Source organism: Macrotis lagotis, chromosome 2 (genome assembly GCF_037893015.1).
Source record: "Macrotis lagotis isolate mMagLag1 chromosome 2, bilby.v1.9.chrom.fasta, whole genome shotgun sequence".
Classification (NCBI taxonomy): domain Eukaryota; kingdom Metazoa; phylum Chordata; class Mammalia; order Peramelemorphia; family Peramelidae; genus Macrotis; species Macrotis lagotis.
In genome coordinates this window covers 32,489,900-32,513,561 of record NC_133659.1, presented here as the reverse complement: position 1 = coordinate 32,513,561, position 23,662 = coordinate 32,489,900, and the positions used below count along the sequence as shown (strand labels likewise).

Sequence of the window (23,662 nt, the reverse complement as noted above, 5' to 3'; positions counted from 1 at the left end):
CCATTTTCTGGGTAAGTTAATTCCATTGATATTCAGTGTTAGGACTGTTTAATGAATACTTCTCTCCATCTTATCATTATAATGTATTTTTCCTCCCAAGTCTCTTTATACTGAGAAGATAGCAAATGAGAAGGAATGTGTGATCTACAAATGAAGTGGATGATTTCTTCTTTCTTGCAACTCTTTCCTTCTCTTTCTCCCTACCGCAGGTTGTTATTCTCTTTCCATCCCCTTTTACATTTCTACTCTCCAAAAGGTGAGTTTGTTTTGCTTGGCAATTCCCTTCATGCAACTGCTCTAAGATTCCTCTCCCCCACCCCATATTCTTGCTTTTTCACATTTCTTTTTTGCGTTTAATGTACTTCTATACCAAAATCTGTCTGTGTGGGTGTTGTGTTTTATCTTCCTCCTTGGTCCAGTTCAGGTGAAGGTGAATTTCATGGGTCGTCCCTTTCCCCCACATCTTTCTCCATGATTATCCCAACCTTTCTCTCTTCTTCCCCAGAAGGCAACTTGGGTAACTCTGAAAGTTATGGTCTTAGGGTATTTGGAGTTTTCCTCCTCTTCTCCACTATCTTGTTTAGAGAGGTAGTGGGTTTTTTTTGGCTTGGTTCAGCAAATAAACGGAATGGACAGGATTGACCTACTTTTGAGTGTGGTTGCTAAGACTCAAGATTCCTTCCAGGGACTGGTTCTCTCTTTTACCCCACAGCACTGGGGTTCTTCTAAGGTTCTGACCAGAGTCCTTCCTAAAGCCCCCCAGCTCCCACTAGGCTCCTTCCAGAGACTCCACAGATGCCTTGAACTGGTTTCTCCATCCTCTGGAAGGAGGGAAGTAGACTCCAAAAGGCATTCTTTCCTTCCTGCTGGGTTCTTGTATCCAAAAAAGAGCCTACCCTAAGCCCACCACAGGATACCAGGGCTCTTTTGTGGAAATCTTCAGGGGCTTCTTCCTTCTTTTTAGACTGATACATTTCTAAGTTTTAACAAGATCATTGTGGTGTTTCTGTGCAACTCTACATTCTCCCAGGTCATCATCTTCTCATGGTGAGAGGGTCTTTTCTCACTTATCAATGAAATCATGACTGTACCAAAAGATTCATCAAACCTGAATCTATAGAGCAGGTGCTTCAACTTCAATGCAGTGGGATTTTTAATTCTTTATGTTCCATTGGCTGTCACAAAAGCACTCTTAACTTCTTCCTATGAAGAAAATGAACAAGTATTATTTTTCTGCCATGAACAAAAACCAAAGAAATTGAGCATTTCCACATACAAAGCAGAGCAGAAAATGGGATGGGAGGTTGCATATTCATTACAGTTTTATAGGAATACATTACCATTACTCACAGTATTACAGTAAAATTATTACTCACAGTTTTTTGCAACAGATCTCCAAGCCATCCTTCTTGTCTGGTTCTTCTGAAGATTTTCTTCAATGGTTCTCTTTATTTGGCAACTTTATCGAGGTCCCCCTTTTCACCTCATTTCCAAAGGAAAACCAAAAAAAAAAAAGCCTTTGTCATAAATTACCATTGGCAGGCACAACAAGTCATCTGAAGAGTCGCCTCTCTCCACACATCCAGGCTGCCTTTTCAAAGTTTTCCTTACACTCTGGTCACTGTCCAAGTCCCTGGGCCTTAGTTAATACATGTCTTCCAGCTATCTCTTTTGTTCATTCTTATAGTGCAATAATGCCCTTTGTGGGAATTTTGACCTTGTTTCTCTTTTCCTATGTGAATTTCAGCTACTTCTTCATAGTGCTAGACTTAAAACTGAGAGCACCTTGACACAAGCTGCAAGAATGGACCCAGAGCTTCAATTCTTGGAGCCTCAGTTTTCTCATCTGTAAATGGGATAACAGCACCTACAGTACACCACCTAGGGATGTTGTGAAGATTAATGAACTGATGCAAAACATTTCGAAAGTCCTAGAGAAATGTTAGCTCTTTATTAATGGTAAATAAGAGGAAAAGTGACCCAACATAAGGAAAAGTGAAATGGGTTGTCCCAAGAGACAGTAGCAGAAGCTGGAAGACCACTTTTTGGGTGGAGAGGGGAGCTGGGGGGTGGTGTCCTTTCCAATTCCTAAGATTCTGTTACTGTTCTTTGCCTTCCCTGATTAACCAGGTCCCCCCCTCTCACCACCTCCTGGGGTCTGCTCCTTGGGCCAGTGCAATCAGCTTCAGGAGGGAGGGCAGGGCCTAGGTTTCACCCCAATTCAGCATTTCTCCAAGGACTTGTGTAGGATTTTGCATGTAAGGGATATTTAACAACCATCATTCATCTTCTTGATGCACTGTCTCACTCCCCAAACCCCTTGGCTGGGCTTGGCAGACACACAAGTAGAGGGAGAGCCCAGGATGCTGGATCCTGGACTGGTGGATTCCTCAAAGGCACCTAAGGGTTTCAGTCTACAGATGTGAGACGTTGCTGATCCTGGGGGTCAGGCACCCCTACCAACACAAACACAGGCCTTCCTGGGTCTATGACTTAGATTGGGAAACTGCAACTGAACTCAGGAAAAAAATGTCTAACTAAACTGTGACCTGTGACCACTGATGCCATAGACCTCCTGCTGAAAACAGGAGGTACGGATGCGTGTGTGGTACATCGATGGGTGGGGAATGGGCTATGGAGCATCTAGAATGAAGCCAAGCCTGGCATGGGAGGGATATGACACTTTCAGATGAAAGGCCTGGAATGTCATCACATTGAGGCACCAAAGAGCTGTAACAACTTTCACCATCCAAAGTTAAGAACGGTTCTGGCAAAAACCCAAGATCTGCCCCCAGATTTATAAACTAACAGCACCACTAGGAAAGAATTGGGACCACTTCTCTTAAACCCCAACTTTTTCTCTCACACAAGAAGGACAATTCCAATTTGGCAAACTGATGCAAAATATTTATTCCAAGTTAGTTATTTCTGATGCAGTAGTTTTTCCCCTTATACAGACTCATGTGATAACCACTTTTTAAAATCTGTAAATAATGTTATCAAAATAATCTTAATCTTTGAAATCTCACAAAAATTTATATTTTACAATCCACCCTGAATATCAAGGCTGCAAGAAGAACACAACAATTCCTATATCCAAATATTTTACAGCTGTACCCAAAAAGGAAAAAATGAAACCCACAAATGCTTGGTTAAGTGATGAAAGCTGCCCGAGCCGCCAAAAATAAAAGAAAATTAAAAATCCATGTTATTTGCATTAATTTAACACAATTATAACTTCCATAGTCATTTTGTCATTGACAATGATTGTTTGAGCACATTGTGAGTAGCCCTGGGCTCCAAGAGGGCCTGGGGCAGGCTGGGGTGGGTGGGGCTGGGTTAGAAAGCTATTGGCTGCCAAGGTCAGACTCTTGCTCACTTCTGCCACCAGTTCTATCAGACGCATTTATTGTCCTACACACACAGTTGCACACAGAAATTTGTGTGTTATGTGTGTACTTATATATTTATTTATTTTTTGTCACAAATTTCCCAGCTATACAAACTTGCCTCTATTAAGCATAGAACAGGCTGAACCAAAAAAAAAAAAGCCAAACAAGCCAATCTCTCTTCTTTGGGATCATTCCCTTTGTGCACGAAGGATTCAACAGCAATGAACAAAGAAAGGAAAAAGAACGGTTTCATTTATACAACCCTGACGGGGAGCAGAGCTGGACGGTCACTCGGCTCAGGCCTCGTCATCCGAAGTTTCGCTGCTGCTTGTCTCTGTGCCTGAGTCCTCTGCCTCGGGCTTCAAAGCGTTTCTCCAAGTGGCGAAGAGGCCAGAGAGGCGGCGGCTCTGAGAGACCCCATTCCTCCCAAAGCCATTTCTTCTTAGCTGGGGGAAGGGAGAAAGGTGACAATCACTGGGGGCAGGGACTCTCTCAAGGGATAAGAGGGTAGTCTTGAACAAATACCATCCAGGGCACTGGAAGGGGCAGTGGAGGGAGGATACCCAGACATACCTTCTCTGTCTTCATATGGAACTCTCTTAGCTCATCCTCCGTGAGGGGAAGACAATTCTCGTCATTCTCTGGATATTCCTGCCAGCCCATTGCTTTTAATAACCTGATCCAAAAGGAGGAGTGTCAGTAGCATTGGGGCAGATAAGAGAAACCCAACAGCTTCTAGTCCCCTCCTCTTCTGCTTCCCTCTTCTCTATGCCCAAAGACCCAAACTTCCAGTAGGTGCACATCAGGGATAGTAAAGCCCAGAAAAAGCCAGCATCAAGTTACAGCCAGGGTGTGGAGAGTGTGAAGAATGACTCCTCTAAAGTAGTCATAGCATCCAAGTTCACACGACCTATTTCCAATGACCTTATCTGACACAAGTATAACTCCAAATAGTGTGACTTCAAGGATCAGGGACTACCCTAGGAGATTCATTATTCACATTATCTGGGATCATTAGTGACTAGTCATTAAAGGGATTCCAAGGAGTGAATGTTAATAATTAATGGAACTAACTAGCTCAGGGGATAGGAGGTGAGAACTGGCTAGAGGGCACAGGCAGGAGGAAGATGGATAAAGGGAAGGAAGGAAAGAGGAATGTGACATCTTTATAGGATCAAGTCAATAGCATCTTTTTTTGTAAGGCAAATGGGGTAAGTGACTTGCCCAAGGCCACACAGCTAGGTAATTATTAAGTGTTTGAAACCAGATTTGAACCCAGGTACTCCTGACTCCAAGGCTGGTGTTTTATCCACTATGCCACCTAGCTGCCCCAAGTCAATAGCATCTTAAAAGAATCCTCCTTTCTGCTACCTCTCATCCGGCTCCACTGCTACTACCTCTTTTGGACATAAAATAAACTATAGAAAGAACAAGTTCATTCTTGCTGGGCCAGTGAGGGACTCAGGTTTTCTGAGATGAGATACTTGGTACTAGTTTCCTCAGGTGACAACCTGCCTGTGGTCCCCAGGAGCCCACCAGCCAGCATTCCACACTAAGCAATACTTCTCACTCAAGTTTTCTTTCACTCACCTGTGTTCCGCTTCCAATGAGAGAGAAAGGCCTTCTCCCTCCTCCATTAGGGGGAGAGTGAGGCCATTCTGATGGCAACCCTCTTCCCCATTTTCCTTTGGTTCTGGTGTGCTGTTCCCTTCCATCTGCAGCAGGGGAGAAAGAAATCACCTGGGAAAACTGCTCTTTGCAAATGAGCAGACCCAAGTACCTAAGCATAGGATGGCCTCCCTCCCTCCTGTTGAGTTCTTTTTCCCAAGGGAAATGTGGATTTATCACTGGAAACTGTTCTTAGAGTGGCTAAGAATCTGTACAATACCCATGGCAAATTGGGGGCTGAGCAGAATAATAAGGCATATTATGAGGGGGACAAATTTCCTAAGGGAGGCTAAAGTGAACACTCAAAGTCACCCATCATCAACTTTTGTTTTTTTTAGGTTTTTGCAAGGCAAATGGGGTTAAGTGGCTTGCCGAAGGCCACACTCATTAAGTCTTAATCCTGGCTTTTTGCTGGACAAGAACAGCACTGCTAGTATATGACAATGTTCCCAAGGCCTAGCTAACAAAAAACCAGAACAATGAAATCCAAGACACTAACAGAATTTGGACAATCAGTTAAGGTTTCTATGTTCAGAGGATTAGGACAACCAAAAAGTACCAAGGAAGTGGTTGGTTGTGTGATACATATTTCCAGTCATGGATATGAATTGCTCTATCTTCTTAGAATCAAGCTTGGATCTAAGACTTAAAACAAGTACCATAATGAGGTTTCCTCAAATGCAGCTCAAGTTTTCTGACTCTTTCCCAAGTTGCCCAAGAAATAAAAAAATTAGAAACATAATCAGTTTAGACAGGAGCTGGGTTGTTACAGATTTTGAAGAACAACAGTGCAGGATGCCTCTGTATTCCTAAATTTGGTTTCCCTGATAGGATTATGCTCAAACTGACAAAAGCAATGGTGGCAAGAAAGTACTACCTTGGGACTGCCTAATTTGGAAGTACTCTCAAAGTACCAGTCAAGAGAGGGATAATTTTGTTTCAATACAATTTAGGTCAAAGTAATGAAAAAAAATATTATCAAACAATTAAAGAAAAAGAACTTTTCAAAATATAACTTGAGAGACAGACACAGGAGAAACCCGACTCTTGTTTTAGTTTCTGAAAAAGAAGACTGATTCAGATCAAGTGGGATTGCCACATTCAAAAAGTTAATTATAAACATTTCAATTTACCAGAAGAGAGGTCTCCAGTGGAGTGCTTCAGAAATCAAGACTGGGATGGACCTGCTGATCAAATCTGCAGGTGACACAAAGCTAGGAAAGATAGCTGACATACTGGATGGCAGTGTGGGGATCCGAAAGGACTTTGATAGGCTAGGGCAAAGAGCTGAGTCTAGTAAGATGAAATTCAATAGGGATAATGTAAAGTCTTAATTTTGGGGATAAAGAAAATCAACTTCACAAAAAGAAGATGAGAGTCATGAAGGTGATGTGGCAGTCAAATCAGCTAGTGTCACCTCAAGCTGCTCTGGGATGGGGTTTGATATTTCTCTGTTCTCCTCTGTGCTCAGTTCCAGGTATCAGAGTATTAGAGGACATTCATCACTTGGAGTGACTGGAAGGCAATCAAGATGAGGAAGAGCCTTCAAGTCTGCAGAAGACTCAGGGAGGAATGTGGTAAGATGGATTCATTCAAGTGAAGGATGGATTAGATTTGCTGCCCTTAACTCCATAAAGCAGCTTGAGGTACAAGAAGGGACAGGAAAGCAGAGCAGAGTCAAGAATGGGATAGAAATCTACTCTTCCTCAGAGGTCTCCAAGCAAAGGTTGTGAATGCTATCCTTTCTCTCTCTCTCTCTCTCTCTCTGTTTTTGCAAGGCAAATGGGGTTAAGTGGCTTGCCCAAGGCCACACAGCTAGGTAATTATTAAGTGTCTGAGATCGGATTTGAACCCAGGTACTCCAGACTCCAAGGCCAGTGCCTTATCCACTACACCACCTAGCTGCCCCATTATCCTAATGGGGGTTCCTCTGGGCAACTTGAGATGCTGGGATCTTTCAGCATACCATTCCTCTTCCCAATCTCTAGTGAGGACTCTCTCTCCATGGGACTAACCCTAGCCACACTAGTAATCTCAGGGTTTCAACTTCGTATGTACAGACAACATACAAAATTCCAATTCTCAGAGTTTTTATCCACTTTTGTCAGCCTCTAACACACACTGTTCTAAGCAATTTTTACAAGCATTAGTGCACAGCAATAAATATTGTACACAGCAACCTTGCAAGATAGATCACTGTAATTGTCCTCATCATAAAGCTGAAGAAATTGAAGCAAACAGAATCTAAGTAAAGTGCTCAGGGTCCTGGAGTTATTAAAGAGCCTGAGAGCTGAACTTCTGGCTACCTCAGAGGAAAGGGAGGAGAAAGGGAGTGTCAGCCTTCAAATATCCATGAAATAGAGAGGATAAGGAAAGTGGTCTAAGCTAATAAAGCCTGGAGCTTGGGTTCAAATTGAAGTCTTCTGACTTGGAGGAGAGAACCTAAATACCTTTTCCATAAAGAAAATCACACTCACCATATTAAAAACTGAGTGGCTCATTATTTGTTCTCTCTCTTAACCTGCTTCCTGATTTCTGGCTCCACTTTCATCCTCTCAAGTCCTTACCAGCACCCCTGATTTTTTACCATGGTCCTCTAACAGATGGTCATTTTCCTGTTCTGTGCTCATCACTAAAGTCTTCATTCCACTGTCTTTCTTCTGAAGAATTCTGACTACTTAATTCCTTTGCTCAAAAATCTCGACCACTCCCTTCTGATTCCTGAATCAGTTCAATTCTTGTGTGTGATACTCAGGTCCTCCATAAGCTGATGTGGCCAGACTTTTCCAGAAGGTTTCCCCTTTGTCAGGTCCATTGTTTTCTCTCTCTCTTTTTAAGGTTTTTGCGAGGCAAATGGGGTTAAGTGGCTTGCCCAAGGCCACACAGCTAGGTAATTTATTACGTGTCTGAGGCTGGATTTGAACTCGGGTACTCTTGACTCCAGGGCCGGAGCTCTATCCACTACGCCACAGTCACCCGTTTTCTCTTTCTTTACCTGGAGTGCACTCCTTAGATGCTGCTTATTTATATATATATGCTTTAAAACCTCAATTCATACACTCCCTTCTGTAGGGAGCTTCATCCTTCTGCCTCACATATTTCGATTCCCCAATAATCTTCAGATGAGGAAACTGAGGCAAACAGATTATATGACTTGCTGGGGGTCAGACAGCTACCAAGTGTCTGAGGTAGGGTTTGAACTCAGGTCTTTTTAATGCCAAGCTTAGTGCTCTGTCCATGGTAACACTCATTTTGTGGTCTCTGTGCCAGCAAGTGCTTAGTTAACTATAATATTTCCATTTACTGGCATTGAAAATCCCCACAACCTACCTTTCTGGTTTTGTTCCCCATCCCACATTCCAAGCTAGCAATCTCAAAAGTGGGCTGTGAGAGCCCTGAGGACATCAGGTGCAGTCCACTGGCTTGAGCCAAGCTATCTTGGGGTTTACAGGTCCCAAATCTCATTGGCTCTTGCTAATTGGCCAATGATAGGTCCCAAATACAAGCTTTACTTGATCATAGTTTGTTCAGGGTGAATGTAAACAATGGTCTTTATTCTTTCCCTCTCAGATTTTTTTTCCTGATTAGATAAAAAGAGATCATTCTTCCAGCCCTTTCCTTCTTACCTAGCCTAGATCACTGAATGGGTGTGGCCTGAGTCAAAAAGAGACCTGATAAAAACCTTAAAAAGGCCAAGGTTTCCCACTGTACCCAGACCATTTCCAGTCACCCTGACCTATGCTTGGCCTTCTAAACCCAGATGGCTTCAAAGGACAAAGTATGGCTGGTGACTTTGTGCAGCTTTGCGGAATATAAACCAAGGCACAGCTGGCCTTGATCTCTAGGGTTCATATTCTAATGACAGTGATGTTAACCTCAAAAAACCCATTAAACTGTCCATAAGGATTCCTGGGGACCACATAGTGATATGCGCCCTTTGTCTGACCCTTCTGGTGTAAATAACCAGGTACCTGTCAGACACATTTGGAGGAGGAGCTGGGAAGAGATGGAAAGCCTTTTGCACCAGGTAGATCTAAGCTGGGCCAGGAAAGAAGCTGGTAATACACTTGGGAGCAGATTTCCTTACTCTGGATTTTAATCACTAATTTAAAACACTCCCAACCATAAAAAATAAAAATTCAGGAAGATGGAGACATTTACCTTTTCCAGTGCTTGCAATGCTTCTCTGGCTTGCCCTGATCTTTTGAATATCTCTACCAGTGCTTTGATGATCATACCACTTCCATACTGCCCAGACACTTATTAGCTGGGGGACCCTGGGCAAATTATCATACTGTCCTCAGTTGCAAAATGGGAATTATTTTAGTTACCAAGTTCCTGTTAGCCATTTCTATGTAGTCAAAAGTAGTAGTCAATGGCAGAGAGAACAGAAGAAGAAAAATTGAGTGGCTCAGTTTTCATATATGCGGCATATTGATCCTTTCTTTGAGACTTCTCTTGTTCTCAATATAGTTCATCCAAAAAGACAAACCCAAATAACCTGTGGTTGGTAGTTTCCTGGGTCAGCTTCAGGTCAACTTTAGCCCTCCTAAAAGTGGTTTCTGAGGCCCATATGAGACTTCTATCTTATGTACAGCAAGTTCTCCAGACCTCAGAGACATCCATTTGGAAAACCCTCCTTTGCACCTTCAGCTCTTGATTCCCCTGAGCCCACCAGAACTCCATCCAGTCCCCCCCTCTTTTTTTTGCAAGGCAGTGGGGTTAAGTGACTTGCCAAAGGTAACATAGCTAGGTAATTATTAAGTGTCTGAAGCCACATTTGAACTCAGGTCCTCCTGACTATAGGGCGAGTGCTCTATCCACTGCACCACCTAGCCCCTCTCTTAAAGTAAGTGAGCAGTTCTGACTCACTCTGCGTCAACCTCTAGGATGGCCAGCAACTCCTTTTACTGAGAATGAAATTCAAAAGAGAATTTCTTCTTAAGGATTCTTGCTTTCTCTGGTGGGCAGTGAAAAAAATTTATACAAGACTAGAATCCACTTAGTGCAAATAATGGAACCCTTGCAGTGGTTTTATTGAATTCAACTGGCCTTTAAAACTACTTTACATAATTATAACTCTGAATTGTGAGGGAATACTTCAGGGGACTCAGTATTTATGCCATTCAGGAACAAACTTTCTCTTAGTCTCAACTAGACTAGTCTTTGTCCAGTTCAGTTTCCCTGCTACAATAGAAACATGGGTATTTGGTATTGGTTGTGTTGAATTATCTTTTCCTCAGGGGATAACTTTTTAGGTTTAGTGAAACAGAAGGCAGTCTAGTAACTGTAACTGAAGCTTTAATTTAAATCAGTTATTAATTTAGCCCCTGCTTTGGCAATAGATTGCTATAAATCTGATTCACTTAGATTATAACTTACATTTCTTTGTTATAGACATGCTAGAAAAGGTTTAACTTTTCCGGGGGAAGGGGGAGGAAAAAAGTATTTTAGGGGTGGTTCCTATAAACTGCAAATGGATTTAACCTATGCTCATTGCAAATGGTTTATGAGTTTCTTCACCAGAGTAAAAATTCAATTGTTTATAAATCAACATTGACCCAGAAATATGAGGAAGCCATTTTCCAGCAAGACACTCCCCCCACACCCTCCCCTTATGAAAGCCACTGCTCTTACGTCCTCGAGTTTTTCACATTCTCGGTTTTCTGAGATCTCTCCATTCCGGTCATCCTTCAAAGTCTTTAGGAACTCACTCTTTTTGTCTGTGGTCCGACGGGTTAGCTTGGTTAGGCGGCAGGAGCTAATCTCGATGGGAGGGGTGGTACTGGAGGGGCTCTAAGTGAACAAAGAATAAAAATTTTGTCAGGCAAGATCTATAACTGGAGACTTGCATGGACCAGATCTTAAAAGGCTTTCACCTTTGCAATGCCTGGTCAATCACGATTCAATCATTCATCTAAAACATCCTTTATTTTGACAAGGTATCCACCTGGACTACACTTCTTCCCTACCTCCCTGGAGGCCAGTCTTGGTAAGTCAGTAACATAAGCACGAGTTATGTGACACGTTGTTAAAGTAGAAATGGCAAGATTTGGCAACTAAATTGATATGGGGGTAAGGGAGCAGGAGGTATCCAAGACAAAAAAAAGCTATGAACCTAGAAGACTGGAAAGATGGTGGTGATTTTTGACAGAAATGGAGAATCTTAATTTTTTTTTTTTAGGTTTTTTTGCAAGGCAACAGGGATAAGTGGCTTTCCCAAGGCCACACAGCTAGGTACTTATTAAGTATCCGAAGCCACATTTGAACCCAGATACTCCTGACTCCAGGGCTGGTGCTTTATCCACTAAGCCACCTAGCCACCCCAGAAATGGAGAATTTTAAAAAGGAGAGAATCTAAGAAAATAAAATAATTTTGGACATGTCAAATTTGAGATGTCTCTCTAAGAATTGGGAGAACTTATGATATTTTGAAGACAAGACAGAACCAGGAGTAGACAAGGAAGTGTTTTGAAGAGAGGGACGTTTTAGAATCCAATTTTCTGAAAAGGATTTAAGGGGAGTCAATCTAGAGCATGGGGTTGAACTTGGTGAGGAAAAGGGCCAACTTTATCAGAGACTAGCAGAAAGGAAGAGAGCAGGGTGTGGGGGGGAGAGGAGGAGATAGGGCTGTTATCAGGTGGTTTTGAGATGAAGAGAACATAAGGAAGTGGAGCTCTCATAGAATGGCCACAATTTTCTCAATAAAATATGAGAGATGAGTGAAAAAGATAGGTAATATCAAATGTTTTATAAACCTTCTAGTGCTCCATAAATGGAACTTGTCATATTTATACCATGCCTGGTCAGTGAGGCTTAGATTTCTTGTTCCATTCAGTAGAAACAGAGGAGGCATATAGTGGAAACACAGTAAGAGATGAGGGGCTAATGAATTCAAGACTAAAGGACAGCATGACACTGAAATGGCTCAAGAGGCATTAAAAGGTAGGAAAGAGAAGTCAGAGCAAGGCTCATGGCCTGAAAAAGTATCAAGGGCTTATAGGTCGGGAGGGTTTCATAATGGCAAAGGATGATTTTTAATCAAGCTTAGGCAGAGGGAGAGGAGTCAAAGGACTATCCTTCTGTCCAGCAAATCTGGTCCTCACTTCCTTAACTGATGGGCCTCAGCAAACACTGACTTGTACAAAAAGTCTTCACTGTCTGCCCAGAGTACATGTGGATACCTGAGAGAGGGTGAGGACTTGAGAGACACCTGAGAGTGGTGTGGATTTGGTCTTGAAGTCCAGAGTTAGAAGCCTGACTCAGGGCAGCCCCACTTAGGAACAGTTGTAGATAAAGGCAGATAAACAGCCAAGTGGAACTGGTGGAGTTTCTCACCTGATGTTCCCCATTTCCATGAAATTGAAGGCTTAGACCCAGGAGAATTTGAGCTCCTGGGTGGCAGACTCAATTTCATTTTATTCCTCATTACTGGTGGCTGGTACAAGGCCTGGCTCATTAATGTTTCCACGGTGCAGCATGAGCAAAGTTGTCTTTGAGATTTTCCCCAAACAGCTATGTATTGCAGCCCCTTTACTAAAGGGCTAGTGAGTCATCTTTTTTCTTTTTTCTTTTTTTGCAAGGCAAATGGGTTTTAAGTGGCTTGCCCAAGGCCACACAGCTAGGTAATTGTTAAATGCCTGAGGTCTGATTTGAACTCAGGTACTCCAGACTCTAGGACCGCTGCGCCACCTAGCTGCCCCGAGTCATCTTACAAATATAGCATCAAGAGAGGGTCAGATTCGGACTCACAAACCCCTTTTCTTTAAGATGCAGCTCAATGCTTTCTGATTCAACAATACCACTGCTAGGTCCCCATGCCCCCGAAGAGATCAAAGAAAAGAAAAAGGACCTATATATACAAAATTGTTTTGAGTAGCTTTTTTGGGGTGACAAAGCAAAAAGTGATTAATTAGAGAATGGCTGAACAAGCTGTGGTTTAAGACTGTGATAGAATACTATTGTGCTAAAAAAAGTATAAGCAAGATTGTTTCAGAAAAATCTGGAAACATAAATTGATGCAAAGTGTTGGAGGAAACAATGGTATGAGTTGAACAACCCAATTTACTTAACAAATCTCAAAGTTTGAAATCACAAGGGAGGTGAAGGGACTTCAGCTTTATGATTAATGAATAATAAAATTTTTAATATGACCTTCTGCATGAAATCTTACCTACAACAAAATTATAGAATTAGCTACTGTGATCAAGACATTGATCCAAGACAATTCCAGAGAATTCATGATGAAAAATGAGAACTGATGAATTCCTGAGTGGGGACTGAAGGAGACTTTTTTTTAAACTTTCTTGTTTTTTTGCAACATGTTTAATATGGAAATGCTTTGCATGACTTAACATATATAAAGTCTCCCACTGCTCAATAAGTAGGGGAGAAGCTGGACAGGATTTAGAAACTCAGTTTAAAAAAATAAATTAGAAATTTGTTTTAAAAATATATAGGTTCAGGGACGGCTAGGTGGTACAGTGGATAGAGCACCAGCCCTGGAGCCAGGAGGACTTGAGTTCAAATCATTAATTACCTAAGCTGTATGTTTTGGGCAAGTCACTTAACCCTAAAGCCTTGCAAAAACCCAAAAAGAAAGAACTGACTTGTGGTAAAAACTTTAAAGTCATCAGTAAAAGCTGAGAAATAAAATACCCGGGGGGCCAAGGAAAGAACCATTCTGTTAGTGCTATACACTGCTTGCTTGTGTTTCTATTAGCAGCTTTGCCAAAGGCATTTCTGAGCCATTTTCAAGTTCCGGTTACTGTTACCTTTTCCTACTGATAAATCCAAGAGATTCTGGGCTGGACCATATCTGGGAGTTCCACTTTGTGCCAAGGTTTAGGCTGACCAACCTTGAAATCTGGGGCATCCAAACTGTGGGGAAGCTGCCAGGGAGCTTAGCCAGGAACTGGTCTACTACAGAGAAGATGCCATGAGTTTCACAGGGACCCATTCCAACCAATGTCTTAGACACACATACTTCAATAGCTTAGACAAATGCAACTCTGGTCACCAACCAGGTAGTCTTCAAGTCAGAGAAATAATATTTAAAATAATTATAAAGGTAAAGTCCCTCCCACCATACTTGTGGTTTCAAACTTTGAAGGATGTTGAACAAATTGGGATAAATTCATACCAGAGTCAGTGTAGTGATTTCAAATACAGTTGCTTTCCAAACTTACAAAAAGGAAATTATGTGCTCTGCTGCATAATCTTTGTTTAAGATAACAAAATACTGGGGGGATCAGTAATTTTACACCATGATGATTTAGGTCAATGCAATCAAAAAATAATCTATTATAATCTTAGCCTCAACACACAGAAACAAATGAAAAAAGGTAAAATAAGGAATCAAGTCCCATGTAATTGAAACAAGATCAGTGCAATCTTATACAATTAAGTGGGAGTATGTTTGATAGGGGTGGGGTGGGGGTGGGGGGGTTGAGGCAATTTCTTTCAGACCATAAAATAAATAGGAACTGATAATGGAAAACAAAAGCTTAGAGAGAATCCTTTAGGAAGGAGGCAAAAACCTGGCCAACAAATCAAGTAGCTCACCTACATTCACCTCCCCAGGGCAGGGATGTATTTGGGGAGGCTGGGGGATCCAACCCCCAGGGATTATTTCAAAAGCAGCCCATCCCCAGAGGGCAGAGCTAGGAACAGAAGGAGAGGTGAAACAATTAGAAGAGTGTCAGATTTCAGCTCAAAGGAAGGTATTCTTAACAATTCCAGCTGCCTAAAATTGGAATGGGTTGCTCAGAGAGATAGTGAGGTCTTCCTAATAAGAGCTGTAATGTATATAACACTGAAAAACACTTTAGATGTACTATCATATCTGAGCTTAAGAGTACCCAGTGAAATAGGTAGTTACTAAAAGTATCCTCATTCCATTTTACAAATACAGAAGCCAAGGCTTAGACAGGTAAGGGATTTGCACTGGATCACAAAGCTACTAAGGTGGGGCTAAAGCCCAAAGCTTCCACTACCCTTTCCATCCCTCTGCCCAATTCTACCCCTGTCTACTTCAGAAGAAGGGTGGAACTGGCAGGTCAAACCAGATTCAAAGTAACTGGGAAAGATAAAGTAACTTTGTAATTTCCAAGTTCAAATGGGTTCAGAAGAATGCATTTCTATTTATCTCTGCCCTCCCTTCAATACTAACATAGCTCCTGAGGGAGATAACAGTAAGGATTCTTCTTCAGGTAAGAATCAGATTGATTAATAATCCTTACAGGAAAATTCAAGTAGATGGAAGCACACCCATCATTCACCTTATAGAGCCAATGCCTATAAATAACAAAAGGTGAAAGAACTGAAAAGGGGAGGCAGGTCTGCTAGGGTACATGTGAAAAATAAAGCAATTCAGTATTCCCTTGTTGTGCCCTAACCCACCTAATATTCTTCTGATAAAGCTATATAACTGCAAATGAGAATATCCTGAGCTTCCAAGAATTAAAACTGTAAGAGATTCAGAGGGCAATTGTAGACAAAAGGAGGTATCATATGGATACAAATAATAATAAAGGTTAAACCCTGTATTGCATAGTGGAAAAGGAGTGTGAGGGAGCACTGTATAGTACTTTAAAAACCACTGAAGGAAACACCCTGATATGGGCAAGAATAATTGAGGATAAGAAAGTCTTGTTCGATAATATCATCATGATGGGTTTGAAGATCATTAATAATAATATTTTCAGGTTGACAAATACTACACTTGATCCTTATAATAATGCTAGAATGTTAGGAATATTTCACAGATGATGAACTAAGGCACAGAGGGTTTAAGTAACTTGTCTAGAGTCACACAAGTAGTGAATGTCTTGAGACAGAATTTGAACTCAGGTCCTTATAATATCTATGGCCAAATAATGTCATGTGAGAATATTGGAAGATAGCTATGGGAGGGCTCAAACAAGTACGAGTTTTAATAGTAGAAGACTTGAGTGTACAGAAAGAGATGAAAAATGACACTTTTTTCAACTGAAAGAAGCAGAGTTCCATTTCATAGAAATTTTGGAGGGAGGTTTGGCCATGTGAAAAACTAATGGTTATAAAATTAATTGAGAAGATGTTCTCTCTGCCCAGAATTAAGGTCCCAACACTAAGGCAAAGCTAAACAGAGGCAAGCACATGCCAGAATTTCTACTCTAGAATGTGGCAATTTGGGGGCTTTGGTGCTCCTCTCCTAATGTCAAGTCTGACTTAAGCTTCCAGAAACCTGGGTGAACAAGTCATGAGGTCTATGTGCTCTTAAGTGACTATTACCCTGGTTGAGAGCTTTGAGACTTTCCACTGACTGATCAGCCTTACCAGACAAGTCATTTTCTACATGAAATCAGTTTCTGGACTATTTCAGAAAGCTCCATTTCTCACCTACTAAATTAGGGTTGTCCAACCTTACTTTTTAAGATTTTAGTGAAACAATAGAAAATATATTTTGATTTTCTATTTTAGTGAGAGCTGAGTGGTAACTCAGCTTCGATTACTAAATCCAATAGGAAACCAGGCTGGTCACATTAAAATAATTTCTCTTTCATTCAAATTCAATCCAAAACCATAATAACATTTGCCTGTCTGGAAAACCTTTTCAGAACAGCTGGGTATTGTCATCTGTACCCAGGGTCTCAGTCAAAGTCCCTCACTGTTGAAATCACAATTTGTAATCACCCATTTCCTTTAGGAAGTTTTCCCAATATAACCTAATATTTTTTAATGTTATTTTGTGAATTTCATGTAAAGATAACTTTCAACAACCATTTTCCCCCCTAAGTTTATGAGTTCCACATTTTTCTCCCCCCTTCATTCTGTTCCCAGCTCCCCACGACAGTGAGTAATCTAACAAAGGTTATATATGCAGAATCATGTTTAATTCACTTCCCTATTAATGGTATTGTGAAAGAAGAATCAGAATTAAAGGAATAAAACAAAACTATGAGATAAAAAAAACACATTTTAAAAAGTGAAAATATAACATATACATTATAAAAATTGAGAACACTTGCATCAGCATGAATCCAATGGGTACATTCAAATCTGTGATACCCTCTGAATGTTCAAGATCAAACCCATCAGTCTATTTTAGCTGGTGAAACTGCAAGTGTGGTGAGAACAGGGACTGTTCATCATTGAAGGAGGGGCAGCATGGCAAGGTGAAAAAAAAGACTAGAATCCTAGAGATTCCCAGTTGTTACTATTTTTTTTAAGGTGTTTTTTTTTGCAAGGCAAACGGGGTTATGTGGCTTGCCCAAGGCCAAGGCTAGGTAATTATTAAGTGTCTTAGACCGGATTTGAACCCAGGTACTCCTGACTCCAGGGCAGGTGCTTTATCCACTACTCCACCTAGCCCCCCCCCCCCCCAGCTGTTACTATTGATGTGATCTTGGGTTAGTAATTTATCCTCCACTTCCTTCTCTCTAAGGTTCCCTTCTATTGTTACCATTCCAATTTTCATTTTTATTTGGTGCTTTCCCCTGGACATCCTGGGAAACGTCCAGCGAATATGTGTGTCAAGAAATGACCCTTTGTCAGGTTCACCTCATGCAAAATTTCATTTGAAGCTGGAAATGACCTTCAAGATCCTCTAGAACCAACCCCTTTATTTTTTTTTTTTAGGTTTTTGCAAGGCAAATGGGGTTAAGTGGCTTGCCCAAGGCCACACCGCTGGGTTAATTATTAAATGTCTGAGATAGTCTGAGATAGGCAGATTTACTCCTGACTCCAGGGCCAGTGCTTTATCCACTGTGCCACCTAGCCACCTGTTTTCACTTATTCTTCCTGAGAATCTTCTCTTATCTACAAATTGATTGGAAGCAAAATAAAAACTTAACAGGGGTATACCATATGGGCCTTCTCTGGACCACATGTGAAAGTTTCTTGGTCTTATCTATAGTCAAGAATTTCATTAGTAATAAAGAATAGTTATCAGTGTGTGTTAATTTGTGTTATTCAGCCCTCCATTACCCTATTTGAGGGTTTCCTGGCAAAGAGAATGGAGTGATTTTCCAATTCCTTCTCCAGCTTATGTTATAGATGAGGAAACTGAGGCAAACAGGGTGAAGTGACCTGTCCAGGGTCCCACAGCTAGTAAATGTCTGAGGCCATACTTGAACCCAGAAAGCTGAGTCTTCCTGACTCTGTCAGACCCAGAACTCTACATTCACTCTACCATCTACCTGCCAGTTTGTGAGAACTATTTTATTAGTAAGGAAAACAAAGTCCCCAAGTCCTTAGGAAATGCTATTTCCACCCTTGGTAGCTCTGGCTGGTTCCACTTACCTCTTTGGGAGAGGGAAGTACTGAGCCACTTGCCAGTACTACTGGTTTGGTGACAGCAACTGGACTGGTAAAGGCAGAATCCCGGCCAGAGGAGAGTGAACCTGCTTTGTGTTCTGTCCTGTTAGCTTTCCATGGACTGGGCTGTGAGAGAAAAAAACACCAAAGAGTACTCAGGCCACAAAACTAATGATATCATTGATTGCAAGATCATATGCAAAGAAAAAAAGTTAGAAAATCTGATCTTTAGACTCACCCACAAACTACCTGTTTCTCTGTTCCCTGTTAGTGGTGGGAGAAGGGGAAGGCAAAGGGAAAATGGGATGCTTCTTTAGGTGAAGATGAAAATCTGGGTAAGGAATTCTGATGAGATGAGGAATTTGACTAGACAGAAGTTTAGATGTGCCTGTGGGAAGGATAGACTGAGCTGTGAGAAGAGTGGAGTAAGAGACTGGGCTCAGGGACATCATCTGAGCAGACATTTCCTTGCCTAGTTAAGAGGGCTTTGGGTACCCTTTCCCCCTCACTGAGACTAGTCTATCATTCCTGGCCTCATTCTCCAAGGTGATCCCTTTGCCAGGCTAGCTGAATTGCTAAACTATGATGTGGAAGACTGAGAGCTTAGAGACAGTTAACTGTTTGAGAGGTGTTGGTCACAGCAAGAACTTATTATCTGTGTGATGCAGTCATACAGAAAGCCTCATTTGGGATTCCTTTGCATAATGACTCTACTGAGTTTCTCCTCCAAGGCTGCTGCTCCCAACGTAGATGTTCATTTGAACATGGTTCCTTTATTGGTCTCTTCACAGTGGCTATTTAGAACCATGCAGAGATGGAATGGGTTTCCCTGAGGAGCACACCCAAGTGGCCAGGTGGTATGAGAAGACCTTAAGATATTAGCGCTTGCCAGTGTGGTTCAAGACACTCCTCTAGGTTCTCTGCTGTAGTGGCACAGGGGGGGCTTAGATGCAATACAGTAGCCAATTATGAACTACCCTGGGTTAATAATGGCCCTAGGGGCTGGTTGGGGAGACAAAGCTTGAAAACATGGCAGGATACTCATACACTTTAGGAGAAAGATAAAGATAGACATACTATGTAATAGTAATATGTGATAAGTTTATGATGAACAGTTTCTATATTAAGAAATGTGAAGAAAAATGCAATTCAACAAGTTATTAATTTTCTATAAGAAATGAGGAAAGGCAGATAGGATAACAATAGCTAACATGATTTCTATAGTTTTACTATATTCCAGGAACTCTATTAAGCACTTTACAATTGTATTTGGGTGGGAGTGCTGTGCTAAGTCACCAGTTTCACTTTCTCCTCCAGAGTCATCTAGTGTCCAGATAGGAATCAGAACAACTGTATCTGGCTCTGGATGCGAGGCAGTAAGGGTTAAGTAATTTGCCCAAGGTCACATAGCTAGTTAGAGTCAGAGGCTGAATTCAAACTCCTGTCCCCCTGATACCAAGGCTACTGCTCTATCCATTGCACCTTCTAGCTGTACTTCTATCTCTTCCTCCAGTGCTTATATACAGGAATAGTAAGAGCTAAGGATGGAAAGACAGAGTAGGGCTGGACAGAGGAAAAGCTCCATCTAGAATGTTAGTGTTGGAAGAAGCAAAGAGAGAGCACCCAAGAAGGGGTCACAGAGTTAAGAATAATAGGAAGAATCCTAACCAATTTCAAGATTCCAAATGAAGAAGACTGGGAATAGTTCCACAAACATTGAAATCAGGAAGAACGGGGAAGGAAAGGAGATGGATATGGGAATCTTAGGAAAAGAACTAGCCATGCTGAATTTGAGTGAATGATGAGAGTATCTTGTAGCAACTTGTCACCAAAAAGATGAACTGTTCACAAAACCCACTTCCAGGACACTACACCTCAATGAAGTCAACAGATCTGGATTATCTTCCACAAGGAGGGCCTTGCAGTAGGCTGCTTTGAAATCCCCAACCCTATCTTCCCACCTGGTGCTCCAGGCCATGCTCATTGTGGCCAGATATTGAGCTCTCCATTACCCAAAGGATCTTGTCTTCTAACTGTCTACTTCCCTGGTGACATCTTTGACTCATGTTGCTTTATGTTTTATGAGTTTCTCTATTGTCACTTTCAGGATAATTATTTCATATACCGAGACTCATATGGTCCACATCTCACAACTATATAATATCCCCTTCAGATATATAAAAGTAAGCTTTTTCTCTGGAAGGTGTTTGGGTCATTAAAAGAGTTTTATGGTTTCCTGAAATTTAATCCCCTATCCTCTCTCTTGCTTATTATTAACTCAAGACCAATCATACTAACCACTTATACTGCTCTTTTTCTAGTGACTAAAATCTTTTTTATTTAACTGCATGTCATGCGTTACCTTGAGTAGAATACTAAAAAGTTTCCAGCAAAATGTCATCCACTATGACTGTCAACAAGGAGGTATTTGGGACTCTGCCCTGAGGCTTCTCAAACAAAACCCCTTTGTTAAGGATGTCATCCCTGTCTGCCCCCCCACCTCATTTTAGTCAAGTAAGCATTTATTAAATGCCTACGGTGTGCCAGGAATTATGATGATGATGATGATGATGATGATGTTCATTCTTTGCTCTCAAAGATGACCATGATACCAAGACAAGCAAGTGAACTGGATCTGAGTGAAGTGGGGTTGTGCAGGCTCATTTTCTCCTCCTGAAATATCTCAACATGCTGAATTTAAGTTGCATGTAGGACATTCAGTTCAAGAAGCCCAACAGGATAGTTAAGATTTGAGAGTGGAGGTCAGCAAGGAGGGCTGGGCTTGGATAAGCACTTCTGAGAATCATCAGCATAGAGATGATAATGAACCCACAGAATTATAGAGGAAGAGCAGAAGAGAGTCTAGAATAGAGCCCTATAGGATATCCATAGTAAATGGATGTGGCTTAGAGGAAGGTTTGGCAAAGGAGTCAAGAGATAGAACATATAGTTAGATGGAAAACCAGGACAAAATGGTCACCTGTAAAGCAAGACAGAAGATACAAGTCAAAGGTAGCAGAGAGGTCAAAAACGATGGGAATGAGTAAAGACCATTAGACTGGTAATAAAAAAAAGTTGCTACTAATTTTGGAGGGAGCAGTTTCAGCTGAATGATGAATTCAGATGCCAGAATGTTAAAAAGAGAGAAGATGGAAAGTAGAGACATCTAATAAGGAGACAGAAATATATTCTCAAAAGGCAGAAGAAATATAGGATCATAATTAACAGGGATAGAGGCATCAAGTAAGAGTTTTTTCCCCCCAGGGCAAGGTAGACATACATAAGCATATTTGTACTCAGTAGGAAAGCAGATAAAGAAGAGAGAATGAGGAGATTTTATGACTTGTCTGTTGTTATCATCAAAGGGTCACTTAATAAGGTTCTAACTTGTAATATCTTCGGAATCTTACATGAACTAATGAGTGAAACAGTCATTAAGCAATTTGTATGTTCCAGATACTAGGGGTACAAACAACAACAAAAAATCCCAAATGCAGTTTCTAATTTCATAGACTTTAACTTTTAAAAAAGGGAAAAGAATAGACACAGAGAAGCAGTAGTCTTCTAAGTGATTTGGTTTGGGAAATTACAGGGATTCATCTCTAATAGGATCTCCAATGCCTCCAACTCTCAGTTCTTTTCCAAGTCATAATAATCCCTTCATCTCTTCTCTCCTGACACCTTGGAGAACCAGAGCTGAGTGGATGATGGACTTGAGTTAGGGAGGTCAACCAGAAGGCTACTTCAGTATCCCATGCATCAAATGATGAGGGTCTGGCACCAGGGTTGGCAAAACCAACTGCCCATAGAAACACACTGAATTTGGATGATTAGCAAATGGTAGGGGTGTTTTGGTCAGAAAGGGAAGTTAAGAAGATGAAAGAGTTTGAAGGAAAACAGAACATGTTATGTTAAATTATTGATGGGACATCCAGTTTTAAGATGTGCCATAGGTGGCTGGCAATTTAAGAATAGAGGTCGTGACAAAGGTTAGGAGTAGATTCATAGATCTGAAAATCAACTCTCTGGAGTTGAAAATTCATCCATAGGAGTTGATGAGATCATGAAGTGGAAGTAGTACATAGAAAGAAGATAAAATGATCCAAGACAAAGCATGAAGATGCAGCCTGAATGAAGATTCAACTAGGAAGAGGAGAAGGTCATCAGATAGATGAGAGAAGAAGCAAATGATATCAGCAACAAGAAAATTTCAGAGAAGAGGGTGATGACATCATTAATAGCTGCAAAGATTAACAACTGAAAGAGGAAAGGAATAAACATTTATTAAGCCAGTAGCTATGCTAAGGAGTTATCAGGATTATCTCACTTGTTCCTCATAACTCTGTGAGGCAGATCCTTTTTGATCTTTTTTAAAGTTGAGATAATTGAATCAGACTGAGGTTATGAGACTATTCCAGGGTCACATAGCTAGGAATTGAGGATGGAACTGAACTCGGGTCTTCCTGACTACAGGCTGGATGTTCCATCCACCAGGTCCCCTTGATGTCTAAGAAAAGGTCATCTGATCTGCCAATTCAATGGCAACTTTGGTTCAGTTGATTGGATGAGTCTGGAAGCCAGCATGGAAAAAAGAGAAGAAAGGAAGTGCCAGGCTGATTGTGGAGAGTCTTTCAAGAAGGTTAGCTAGAAAAGAGAGGAGAGACCCAGGACAACAGCTATTGGAGGAGGATGATCAAGTGAGTTTTCTGAGGTTGGAGGAGACAGGAACATGTTGGAATAGGAAGCAATCAGTAGACAGGGAGAGAACGAAGATTCATCATTTCTGTCTTCATATTTTTTAGAGATATCCTTTCTCTCCACTTTTGCAGCAATCCCCATGTGGTCCTCCTTGGCTCATATGTAGACTACTGCAACAAGTTACTAGTCTTGCTACTTCAAGTCTCTTCTCAATTCATTCCATCCTCTTCTGTTGCCAAAATGATCTCTGTAAAGTATTGAACTAATCAAGGCCCCTACCCAATAAACTCCAGTGATTCCCTATTACCACCAGGATCAAATATAAAATCTTCTGTTTGGTTTGTCAAAACCCTCCACAACCTGGCCCCTACTTATCTCTCAGTCCACTCCTATCCATGTTCTCTGCAAACCGTGACACTGGCCTGTCTGTTGGTCCTTGCACATAACTCTCCATCTGTGGTTTCTCTTCACTGGCTCTTCCTCTTCCTTTCTTCCTCAAGGCCTCCTTCAAGATTCAGTTCAAATCCTACCTCCTTGGAAGAGGCCTTTCTGGTAGCTCCCCCCACCCTCACCCCCCATGGCTAATGCATCTCTTTCTTCCCTTC

At 41.4% G+C, this 23,662-nt stretch overlaps 1 protein-coding gene across 3 annotated transcripts in view; it reads right to left on the bottom strand.

Annotated features, from left to right (window-relative positions):
* Positions 1-2,885: 2,885 nt before the first annotated feature.
* Positions 2,886-23,662, bottom strand: part of GPBP1L1 (GC-rich promoter binding protein 1 like 1) — a 74,253-nt gene continuing 53,476 nt past the window's right edge. For all 3 annotated transcript variants that reach the window (XM_074221554.1, XM_074221556.1, XM_074221555.1), the window contains 5 exons: positions 18,345-18,485; positions 10,698-10,856; positions 4,983-5,107; positions 3,966-4,068; positions 2,886-3,838 (listed from right to left, as the gene is read on the bottom strand). In XM_074221554.1, the coding sequence (XP_074077655.1) occupies positions 3,689-3,838; positions 3,966-4,068; positions 4,983-5,107; positions 10,698-10,856; positions 18,345-18,485 (678 nt within the window). In that variant the 3' untranslated portion in view covers positions 2,886-3,688. The remainder of the gene's footprint in view (positions 3,839-3,965; positions 4,069-4,982; positions 5,108-10,697; positions 10,857-18,344; positions 18,486-23,662) is intronic.